We start from the raw sequence: 12,942 nt of genomic DNA on the forward strand, positions 1-12,942 counted from the left end.
GCCTGTAATCCCAGCTATTCGGGAGGCTGAGACCAGCGAAATGCTTGAACCTGGGAGGCGGAAGTTGCAGTGAGCCGAGATCGCGCCACTGCATACTAGCCTGGATGAGAGAGCAAGAATCCATCTTGGGAAAAAAAAAAAGAAAAGAAACAGACCGAAGGAATAAGAGGGGAGGCAGAAAACCTTCTACAATAATCTGGGTGAGAAGTGATTGCAACAGCAGTGGAGTAGGTAGTAAAAAGTGGTCAGCTTCTGGACACATTTTGAAAGTAAAACTCATTGGTTATGGAGTGTGACCGAAAGAGAGGTGACAAGAATCCCAGCAGGTTTTCTCATGAGCAACTAGGAGAAGGGGGTTGCTGTTTATTGAGAGGTGAGTAGGTTGGGAGAGAATATCAGTTCTGTTTTGGAGATTTAAGTTGACTGCTACGCGTCCAGGTAGAGATGTCAACTAGGCAGTTGTATATTTATTTGGGTTAGAAGTCAGAAGATAAAAATCTAATAGTCATCAGTCTCCCATATAATGATATCATTTAAAGCCCCAAACCTGGATAAGATCACTAAGGAAAGGTGTAGATAAAAAGAGGAGCAGTTCTGAGTCCTGGGCATCTGAATGATTAGAGGTAGTGTGAATGATGAGGAATTAGCAAAGGAGACAGAGAATTAGTGGCAAGATACACAGGAAGAAAATCAAGGAAATGTAGTGTCACGGAAGCAAACAAATAAAAGATTTCATTGAGGGGAGAATAATTAGCTGGTAAGTGATATATGTTAATATTTGGCTTTATTAACTTTGGTGAGCTAGACAGAAACAATTTCGATGGATTGAAGAGGATTCAAAAGAGTATGGGAGGAGAGAAATTGGGGCCATTAAATGTATTCAACTGTTTCAGGGAGTTTTACTGTAAAGAGAAATAGAGTATACAAAGAAAGACTTGGGGGAACAACAGAGGTTCTTTGTTTGTTTGTTTGTTTGTTTTAAGATGAGAGAAATAATGACCTATTTATCTCATTAAGTGTATAATGTAGAAGAAAGAATGATTGAGAATAAAGGAGAGAGGGTATAAAATTACCAAGTAATGTCTTTGAATAAGTGAAAGAGGTTGGCACCCAGAGGTGAAGTGGAGGAGCTGACCTTGACTAGGGGCACAGTCTGTCTATAGTGCCAGATGGAAGGCAGGGGTACTGGCACAGATGTGACAGTGGCCACTGGAATTCTCTTCTGATGTTTCAGTTTTGTTAGAACAGAAAATAGAGTTAACTGAAATGAGAACAGGAAAGATGTACTGATCTCAGAGGAGAGAAGAGAAGGCATAAAATAGCCATCTAGGAAGGTGAGTTCATGAACTAGGGCAATAATCTGATTGCCCTGCAGCATTAAGAGCCCACTGGAGGCTAGAGATCATGAATTTAAAATGAGACCAGTCAGCAGTCTCCCCTCCCCTCCCTCCCTCTTTCTCTTTTCTTTCTTTCTTTCTCTCTTTCCTTCTTTCTCTCTCTCTTCCTTCCTTCCTTCCTCCCTCCCTTCCTTCCTTCCTTTCTCTCTCTCCCTTTCTTTTTTTTCCTTCCTTCCTTCCTTCTTTCCTTCTTTCTTTCTCTCTCTCCCTCCCTCCCTCCCTCCCTCTCTCTCTCTCTCTTTCCTTCTTTCTTTTTCTTTCCTCTTTTGCCAACTTCAGCTAAATAGGAGCTACATTGATTAGGCAGAAACTTGATTAACAGGGATTGTGTTTGGCCAGATGAGTATGATGAAGAGAGGGGGCCAAGGACTTTTGCAGTTGAGGTACCAATTGCTTTGAGTGCTACAAAACGGCCTACAACAAGATTACCTTAAGATTCCTGAACTCATTTTTTGTTTCCTGATCTGGGATGATGAAGACATCATTCTGTAGGTCATATTCTGCCATCTTAGTGACAGTCATGTGTCCATTGATCTCCTTCCAGAGCACAACATCATATCCAGTATTTAAATCCCCATGAGCATCAAAATGAAATGAATTCCATCCATCAGTGAATGTCACATTTTTTAGCACACCAAGTAACTATAAAAAATAAAAACAGAGATAAGCACTTAAAATAAATGTTGCAAATGTATCCGTTATTCTAATGATAACACTGCCTTATAAAGCATATCATTTAAAAATGAGGGAAAAAAGATTATAAATCACTGGTTGGAGAATTCTTAACTATCTGGCAACAATTTGAGAATGAATTTCACTTGGGTTCTAGCCTCATTTCTGCCTAACTTTTGCTATATAAATTTGGGAAAGCAAGCTAATTTCTATAGATGGTTGTTTCTAAGTATCTTCGTTTATCCTACAGAATTTTAGAATGGGTCCCCTGGTATAGACACCCGGGATCTAACTCTGGTTCCATCTCTCATCAATGCAATCTTGACAGGTACAATTACTTTCTATCTGATTATCTCCAATGGTTCTTAAGTTTGTTTCAATGATTGAGTATGTAGTAAAGTGATCTCTAAATTATATTTCTAAGCTAATTCACAAAATGATTTATTTTTTAACTTGAGAAGAAAGAAATATAAGGATAAATTACCTGTCTTGCTACCTAATTTGCACAGTGAGAACTTGTATACTATAGAGTTAGGACAAAAAATATTTTGTTTACAAATGGGGTAGCCATACTGAGGTTGTGCTGTAGTGGAAGAACAATAGGCTGGAATGTAGGGAAACAGGCTGCTGTTCTGGCTTCACCATTAACTTAATATATAAGTATGCCAAGTAAATATCCTCTCTGAATGCTTTCATAATGGCCCATTTATTATCTAAATCTATGGTTCTATGTGGCTTTTGTTGGGTATAAAATCCATAGAATAAGGCAGAAATTATTCTATTTGAAGACAATTATTCTATTCTATTTCTTTTGAGTTAATTTTTTATGAGTGTTTCAATTTTTTGTCAATAGAATATAAAAAATAAGTTATATTTTCAAGTAAATAGATTAGCTATGATGGTAACATCAATGAGAAATGTTACTTTAGCAGAACGTCTACATGTGTGTATTTATGTCCCCACAGATTTCTTAGCGCTTTCAATGAATATCAATTAATTAGTGTTACTTTAAAGAAGCAGGATATCAGATCTAACATGGTTGAATTCACTAACAAAATTTTATTCTAGCAATTGCCTGGAAGAAAAAAAAGAGGAGAGAACAAAAATAAAAGAATATGCAAGGGCCTACCTCCAATGTTCTCACTTCTATCTGTTGACTGGTTTGTTTCTTCTGTTCTTTCCTTAAGCAATATACACATGTAAACCCCAGTAACTCAGTTCTTTAGGGAGCACATCCTCTTCCACACAAGTGTTTGAACTATAATTTCTACCTCTTTTTTCCTGTGCTTAATTAGGCTTTATAGGCTAAAGTTCTCACATGTATTTGTTCTGTAAATAATCATGAAATTGTATAATGTAAATAAACTTCCACAATTTTATGCTTGTTCTTACAGGAAACAGGGTGGAAGCAAATACAACAGTATTTTCATTACTCATTAAATATAATAAAACATTTGCTTTGAAGTAAGGTAAATCTTAAACATTACCACTCCAGTTATTAAGCTGTTAACTGCTTTTTCACATCATTTAAAAAAATTTTCATGGAGACTCTGAAATTCACTATCAATTGACACTATAAAATTTAGAGAATGGGATTTGCATTTCAATTATTATCTTATTCACCTGTGTATGATAATGCCTAGTTTTTAAGCACACATGGCCAGGAATCACACCAATTAAAGTGATATGGTTGATATTGTTTTTCATTGTCGTAACTGTGCTGATGCTTGCTCTACCTCCGTAAGTAAGGTTACTGTGGAAAGAGGTATCTTCATGGCTAAGTTAGAGAAGAGCAGAGGAAACATCCTTGCCTCTGTGTCCTGATGCCCAGACTATACCTTCTTTTGTGAAGTTTTCCATTGTGAAGCAGAAAACACATTGATCTAAGGCTGGGGCAGCAGTTTCATTGCTAACTGTGTGAATCACCATGGGACAGGTCTTTACTGTTAAGGTTCCCTCTATCTCTAAACTCTGACAAGTCTTGGTCACTAGAAACACTTCTTCTTACTACTTCTTCAAGATGGAATTTAAGGAAGATGAGTCCTGTCGGCCTACCACATTTTATAAAGATTAGAGGTGGTGTATATCAGTATCTAGAACTATATGTTTTAAAAATTATTAGTTACTATTATCTTACCATGCCAAAATTACTCTCATGTCTCTCTTGACTTCTGGACTAATATGCAACTACCTTGCTACACTTACTAATACATGTCTCACAAATTCATCAAATTCAACATCTCCAAAATGGAATGCTAAATATTTCTTACTCCCACCAGACCTCCACTTTTCTCTCTGTTTCCAGCTTGACAAATGATACCAGTTGTCCAATATTGGAATCATCTGCAACATTTTTGATGCTCTATGTCATCATTTACATCCAATCGATCTCCAAATACTCTTCATCCTCCCTCTTAAATATCCATGTATACATCTTTTCATCCTTATTGTCACACCTGTAGGCATTCTTATCTTATGTCTGATTTACCAAATTGGTGTTTCTTCCTTCAGTCTTGTGTCCCTCTAATCAATTCACCTTGGATGGAAAAAATATCATATCACTCTTCTGCCTGAAAATGTCTTTAATTAGCTGCCCTATTCTCTGTCAAGTTCAAACCTTTGAACACAGTTTGCAACATTTCCGTTTAAGGGGGAGTCCCTATACTAGCAGTATCAGCATCATCTAGGACATTGTTAAAAATGTTGACTTTTCAATCCCACTGTGGAACCACTGAATTAACATGATAATAAGATTCCCAGGAAAGTCAACTGCACATCAAAGTTTGAGATGCCCTGATGGACAAGGCTCTAATAATATGTCTTTCACTAACTCATTCAGTTAGTCCATTACAGCTCTCATGCAAGACTCCAGTCATATGCCATGATTTCCTGCTTCCTAAAGATGCTGTGCTTTCTTTTCTCCCTTTTCTGGGACTTTGCTGGAATATTTCTGTTCTGGCTAACTGCTACCCTTCCTTGAATTCACACAGAGGTCATGTTTTTTGGAGAATGTTCTCTGAATTGTTAATACTGGATTAGCTGTCTCACTTATGTACTTCTCTGCCATCTTGTGTTTATGTGAAACACTATAGTGCATCATCCTTCATTGTAATCAGCCCCTTACTTATTTGATTGTATATATCAATGGACAGATAATTCCTTTAGGGAAGGAATTCTGTCCTGTTCTCCGTAATATCTTCACCATTCAACACACTGCCTGAAACAGTGAGACACCAAACATTTGCTAAATAAATATATGAATAGAAGTTCAACTATTAGACATTCTTTCATTTCTCATACATCACTTACTACCTTATATATCATCAGAAGTAAAGGAAAACAAACAAACAAAAAAACCAAAATCTCTAGTCACAGCAAGGAGGTGGTATCCTCCACACACATCTGAGGAACATTAAAAATCTGCTGAAGTAAAACAAGCACGACTGTGCTGTCCCTGAGTATGGCTCACAAATATGACCACATATAGGGCCAAAATAAGTGCTATCCTCAAACACTGGGAAAAATTAACCCCTTTAAAATTATTTGCATCTAAAATCATTTAGAAAGTGCTATTTAAATATTAGTGAATTTTGCTAGGGTACAAAGTAATCCTTAAGAATGTATCATTGACTAGGGACCCTAAATGTTGCTGATCTTTAAAGTTTAAGTCTACAGAGATTTCTTTATAAAAGGATAACTCTTTGTATTGTTTGTCTTACTGACTCTAGCACTGACTTGATGTGGCTCACTCACGTCTTGATCAAAGGAGCAAGTCATCCCCCTGTTCTTCCTTTCTAATCTGTTTCTGTTTATTTCTAGATTAACAGGCTCTGAGGGCAAAAAGAATGACTCCAGGCTCCTAGTGTTTAAATAAAACATTTTAGGAGACTCTGCTTAGATAATTTCTTCTCAAATCTTATCCTCGAAGTGTTTGAGACTTATTCCTAATTTAAAATACTTTCTCTATTTTTCCCCAGATCTTCAGGGGGTGAATAACTCTTACTATTTGCATTTCTTTGTCCTTATGAGGTTCTTTATATAACCGCCCCCTGCTCCACTTTATGTCATCTGTCTCCACAACTGTTCTCTATTTCTCTTTCTCAATCTCTTATTTCTAAAATTCTATGTGGTGGTATTATTATTGTAGTCTAATTTTAAAAATTAAAACTGTTTTTCTGCAGTGCACCAGGCCAAAAGCCTTGAAATATATTAGAAAACATTGTACTGAACTTGGAATATAGTGAATAATGATGATCTAAAAAAGATAATTTATGGTTTTTGCCACCATCATTAAAGTTTTATACTACAAAGAGAATGCTTTCATATAGGTGTTTTAAAGTCATCAGACATAACTATATATATATTAAAAGAGTGTTTGCACTTGAGAAAAGGTCCTAATCTCTAGTTTTACCTCCTTATTAGATTTTTGGCTTTGTATTCATAAGGTGAAAAGTAGTTTAAAAGTGAGCAATTTAAAATACCCTCCCACCATTGCATGATCCTCCCAAATGTTAACTGGTCATATCAGACCTCGGATATGGCAGTTTTGGGTGTTTAAAGTAAAAAAAAAAATGACAAAAGTAGAAAAAACTTGTTCTAGATACCCACTTGTATGATCAGAAGAATTGTCTCATTTCTTTTACCTTCTTTTCTCTTACAAATTTAAAATTTATATATTTTGTAACATGATTCTGCCTCAGGACATACAAGTTTGTCTTTGAATACATATTATTGAGAAATTTATTTCTAATAAGTAAAACATCATTATTAAAAGAAGCAATTTACTTTTCAATGCCTTGTTCAAGGGCATTTGAGAAAGCACAATGGAAAATTCTCACTAAATTAAAGCCATATTAAATTTTAAGTTTCCCCAAACTAATCAAAGAGAAGAAAGGGAAAAAGCTCTTTTACACACAATTGCTGGTTTCTTTAAACCTGGAATATCATAATTGACCTAACAACATTCCTTTGAAGAAGACTGGAGTCCAAGTCCTTTACGTGTATACATATACACATAAAGACCATTAGAGTCTTTATGTGTGTATGTATTTATTTACTCTACCTCCATCCTAACTGAGAGTCTTAACTATAGGTGTTGGGATTGTAAACCACCAAAGACAGTGAAAAGCAAGGAAGGTGGAGTCAGAAGACCCAGACTGCAGTTGTATTTCTGGTACTTCCCAGCTTTAGTTTCCTCATCCATCATATTTAGTAAAAAACAAAAGGATTATTAAACGTGTCTGCTCTAACTCTTGTGTTTTTTAAGAGCATTTAAAAGCGATAATTTATATGACTCAAGGAAAATAGCAACATCAAAAGAATTTTCGTGAGAAATAAAAGAATACAACTTTGGTAGGTCAGAGTAGGAAGTGAAGATAAAACAGAACTCTGTTATCTTGAAGAGTAAGGCACTATGATAGAAATGCTGGTTATTTAAACACTGAAAGTGTCTATTTATAAAAGGAGTAGGATTAAGAGCAATTAATATAAATCTTTGCAAATTAAAACAAGGGAGGAAATGGGGAAAATGATGGTAGAAGAGTTTTTCTTGGATGTGTGAGTTACTACCTCCCATGGTTGAAAGGCGTTGGGGTTCTGACAGTCACGAGCTTGACACAGATCCCGAATGGCATAACCAAGGGCAAACACTGCAAGCTGAATACTATGAATGAGTCCTGGCTCAGCATAGTCCCGGAGGAAGTCATTTCTCATGACGAAGTTCCTTTCTATAGCCTTGTTAGCCTTGTAGGCCAAAGTCCTTTGAGAATGATTGAATATGCATTGACTCAAATCAGTATCCTTGACATATGCGCAGGCAGATAAATGCATGGCATATTCATGTAAGAGTTTGTGACTGTCACTGGGAAGCAAGTGCAGATTTTGAAGAAAGGAATGGAAAGAGGATATATTCCCTCTTCTAAAGGCAAACCCTAAAACTTTGCCAATCTTTTTAACATTAGGAATGGTGGTAATCTTGGTGGCAGTTGACCAATTATCACTAGCAATCCACATCTTATTTATATTCATTTCAATGGCTTTACTGAAGAGATCAAAAACATGGAATTGCCTCAGAAATACCACAATGACATTAACCTGGGCTTCTAAAATGATTTTCTTCAGTGTCCGATTGATTCTGACTTCAATGGTATTATCTGAAAGAAAGGCTGGAAGAACCTCTTTGAAGGCTATGCACACGTTATTTGCTTCAGCCTGAATTATAAAAGTGTTAAGAGCCAATCGTCCATAGTCATCATCTGTGGTTATGATGCCAATCCAGTTCCAACCAGATTTCTGAATCAGGTGAGCCATTGCTTTAATTTGATGGAAGTCACTGGGCACAGTCCGTAAAAATGAAGGAAAGCGAATTTTGTCACTCAGGATTTCTGCAGTTGATTCATAACCCACCTGGAAATAGACAGAATATTTTAGTTATGGTGTTGATGAACTCCAGGTAACTGTTCACAGTAGGTGTTCCTTTCTTTGATTGCTGTAAGTTTTCATGACTTTCCTTAAATTCTCTAGTCTTTTTCATCCTTTTCCTTACTTAGCCCCTGATGATGGTTTAGAATCATGGCTTTCTAATTATTTCATATTTTGTTTAGTATAGGCCCTCTGAGAATTCAGGCTGTATCTCATTTTCCATTTACACCTCTATATTCTTCTATATTTATCTTGTATCTTTGGCCAGGGGCTAAGGGTGGATATTATTTAAATACTTAGAGGTAAATACAGGAAAAATGCAGTCCATCATATAAGCAAAATGCAGTTTGGAACATCAGTGTGTGCAAAATCTTGTCTAATTCATAATTTGGGTGATTTTATTCTAGGTAAAGTTAATCAGTCAAATAATCATCTTGTCCAGGGGTCAGCAAAATTTTCCTGTAAAGAACGAGATATAAAATATTTTAGGCTTTTTGGTCATGTATAGTCTCTGTCATATCTATTTTTTTGTTACAACCTTTTAGAAATGTAAAAGCTATTTTTAGCCTGAAAGCTCAAGAGCATGAGAACCACATTTGGTCCGCAGGCTGTGATTTTCTGACTCCTGATGAAGTCAAATAAGTATCAGCATTTTTGGAAGACCTACTTAATGTACACAAAGTTTTGCCTGATTCATAGCTTTGGTGAATTATTACCTTCTATAGATGCAATAGTAACATGTCACTTGCTCAGTATTTCTTTTTCTTTTTCTTTTCTTTCGTTCCTTCTTTTTTTTTTTTTTTTTAACTACTTATAGCTGCCATGTGGTATGATGGAAAGACAATAGGCTTGGGAACCAGATAAACTGTTATAACTCCAATAAACTCCAACTCCAATAAATTTGGGAACGTTATTTAATGTTTCTTTACTGTAAAGTTATAAGATTCTTGCTAAGATTAAAGGAGAAAATTTAAATAGATGCGAGCACATGGTGGACTTTCAGTAAACCTAAGTTCCCTTCCAAGTACCTGATGTTGCTATGCTCAGCCACATTGTTAAGAGCTGAGCTTTCTTAAAATTAGTGTTACCCATAGAATGTCCCCTTACCTTTTCTGCCGTCTATTACAGAAATTGCATTTTTGCATTAGCCAGTTGTTGTTAAAAAAAGTCTACTTTCCTTACGTATCACCTAACTAGCATCATACATAGTCTAGAAATTTTAAGCCAAAGCCTTATCTTTGATGTATTTGATAAATAGTTCTTTTTGTTTAATCGTTTTGGATTAAATTTTTTATTACCAATGTCACTAGGCTATAATATAATGGAATGCTAATAGTCTTTATTTGTATATGTATTTATTTACTCTACCTCCAAAATGTTATATATTTTGAATTCTTATACACATTCATTATGTTATATATATTTTCTGTCTGCTCACTTCTATCAGATGGTCATTTCTTTATCATCTGAATATAAGCCTTTTTCTTTTCTAACTTTTGGCTTCTCTTCTTCCTTAAGATTAGAAATCAGTGACATAGAGAGTTACAAAGTAGTGTGATTTCAAAATGAAAGCCAAAGAGACTTAATTGACTCTGAGTAATGTTCAAGAACTTAGTACACAGTGCTGTGATATCTGATTTGTTTTTTCAGAGAACTTTTTGCTTACTTTGTGGTTATTGGCTTGCATTCCAGGGAGATAAATAGTTGTACAGTCTTTGCTCAAAGCCTTCCCATCATATTCAGAACAACATGCAAACCGTCCCAGGGCTTACAAGATGCCACATGACCCAGGCTTTGCCTGTCTCTACAAAAGCATCTCTTACTATGTTTCCTTTTGCTTCAGCTGATCTAGCCAGATTGGCCTTTTTGCTATTCTTTGGGCATTCCAACTTTGCACTTGCTGCTTTCTCAGATACTCTTTCTCCCCTCCCTCATCCTCCCTTCACACTCCTCACTCAAGCTTGAGACTAAATGTCCCTTCCTCAAGAAGTCTTCCTTGACCTCTCTATCTCCTTACTCCTCAGTCTCTTTAGTTTCTTCATAGCATGTGACTGATGTTATTTTAGAAACAAGGCAGTTTAGGCGTGACGATGTTTGTGTCTTATACAAATCAAGCTGAAAACGGTCAGAAACTAGACCTCATAGACTGAGGGGTAATTACTCCCTTAGTACTTTTTCACTATACTCTCTGTAATGGTGTGCATCCTTTCTTTAACTAAAGAGAAAGAAAAGTAAAAGTGACTCCCTAACTAGTTTCCTCAGGTTTCCCTGATCCTTTCATAATAACAAATGTGATCAAAAGCAATGTATGGAGGTAGCACAAAACCTACCTGTGGCATGAGCTGTAAATTCAACATCCTGGAGACAGCCATAGTTATTTCTGAGTACCCAGAACCTATGACAGCCTTAACTCTTGGCATGTAGCTGGAATAGTCACATTTAAACTCCACAGTTTCTCTGGAGCAGTTGAATTTAGAAAGAAACCTCAGAGTGGCTGCCATTGCCACTGTGACTTCTGTACAAGTGTCATAGATTTCATACCCCAGTTTGACTCCAGATAAGAGTGTTGAATTGTTGATCATCTCAATGCTGTGTATCATGGCAAGAGTTTGAAGAAAAACTGATATTTCAAAGCTGTTGGGAAACAAGTATTTTTTGAAATCAGAACATAACTCTTCTATGGACATGGTTGTATCTCATTTTGCCTACATCTCCTCATAGCAATTTCTGGATGAGTGAAGCTTATCTCTTAAATGATCTAAATTTTATTTAAAAACAATTTTTCATGATAATATTTATGAAGGGTAATGTAAGAACCCACCGTTTCTTAAAAGGAGTCTATGCTACAGGATTTAACCTTTTCTTGATGAATTTTTTGATCATTTTGAACACTGCAATATGAAGATGTGTTTGATTTTTGTTCCTTTTTGTAGTTAGAGATCAGCATTTTATTGCTGTCAAAATGCTTGCTTTTTAGACTCATAAGCCTGTCTTTTAGTTTTCTGATTCTAGTCTGTGTGATTGGAAACCAGATAAATAAGACTCTTAAGAATTACATTTAAACAGCTTTGGTTAAAGCTTAACAGCCTGCTCCTAGATAAAGTGTCTTATTTTAGTTCTGAGACATAGCTATTTCCACATTCAGCGTACATTTTTTATACATCTTGATTTGTGATTATTCCAGAGCACTGAGTTGTCTAATTACAGATTTACTGTTAAGTTTATTTCATCCACCACTATATACAAGTTATTACAAATAGTGCCTGATATATAATAAGGGTTCAATACACATTTTTAAAACGAATAAAGGGGGATATTATTGTTCAGGGTTTGATATTCTAGTTTCTTTTTAGTTCATTAAGTTTTGATAATTAAGCTATTTGAATATTACTATTTGTCATTGTGAACCATGTTTAGATGGTTCTATCTCTACAAATGCATCTCTTACTATGTTTCCTTCTGCTTCACTGATATAGCCAGGTTAAATATTTTGCTATTCTTTGGATATTCCAATTTTGCACTTGTTGCTTCTTGGCCAGATACTCTTCTCCCCTCCCTAAAAGAATAAAGTAAATAATAATAAAAATATATTAATAAGTTAAACTATTTGAAGATTACTATTTGTCATTGTGAACCATGGCTTGCAATGACAAATAGTAATATTCAAATAGCTTAATTTATCAAAACATAATGAACTAAAAAGAAAGTATATCAAAACCCTGAACAATAATATCCCTCTTTATTAAAATTTTAAATTTAATTAAGAAATTTTAATTTAATTAAAATTTTAATTTTAACATTACAATTTCAATTAAAAAAGAGAAGTAAGCCCAGCTCATCATTGGCACAACCAACATTAGCCAGCACCACTCAGGACTTAGAGGGTCATCCTGTCACTGCCGTTCCCATCATGCATGCCACACAAGTGTCCCAAGAACCCAAGAAATCACCAACCTGCTGGTTCCATGACTTCCACTACCAGTATTTGAGTAAGGCACCTGGAGGCCCAAGAATTGGCCTGGTTTGACCTAACACTGGTGCCAGTGTATACTGCCCTGGGACACAATGATGGGCATACTTAGCCCATTGCTAACACCACTTGGGCTCAGAGACTGGCTTACTTGGCATCCCAGTCACCAGCAAAACTGCATCATAGCTCCCATTAATAACTGTACCTAGGCCACTGAGGCAATGTCAGATGGCACTTATGCTAGTCACGGCCAAAGAAATCAAAGAAACTACACTACTACTGCAACCAGAAGAAAAGCCAAAGGACCCTGCCCAACCAACACTATCTATTCATCCTTAGGAAACATTCTCCCCCTACAAAAACAAATTTTTAAAAATTGGAAGAAGCAACTGAAACATCAGATGTACATATATTAACATAAGAACACAGGAAACATGAAAAAGCCAGAAAAATGACACTTTTAAAGGAAGATATACTATCTTA

General features: G+C 35.8%; 1 protein-coding gene across 2 annotated transcripts in view; it reads right to left on the minus strand.

Moving 5' to 3' along the window:
- The window catches only part of GPRC6A (G protein-coupled receptor class C group 6 member A), a 40,320-nt gene that overhangs the window by 10,069 nt on the left and 17,309 nt on the right, over window positions 1–12,942 (minus strand). The window contains exons 2-4 of one of the 2 annotated variants that reach the window (XM_004044587.4): window positions 10,820–11,123; window positions 8,163–8,474; window positions 1,827–2,039 (exon numbers count right to left, since the gene is read on the minus strand). In XM_004044587.4, the coding sequence (XP_004044635.1) occupies window positions 1,827–2,039; window positions 8,163–8,474; window positions 10,820–11,123 (829 nt within the window). Of the gene's footprint in view, window positions 1–1,826; window positions 2,040–7,637; window positions 8,475–10,819; window positions 11,124–12,942 lie in introns of both variants that reach the window. The other variant, XM_004044585.3, reaches the window with a different exon arrangement.

The sequence above is a fragment of the Gorilla gorilla genome, chromosome 5 (assembly GCF_029281585.2).
Source record: "Gorilla gorilla gorilla isolate KB3781 chromosome 5, NHGRI_mGorGor1-v2.1_pri, whole genome shotgun sequence".
NCBI classification, from domain to species: Eukaryota; Metazoa; Chordata; class Mammalia; order Primates; family Hominidae; genus Gorilla; species Gorilla gorilla.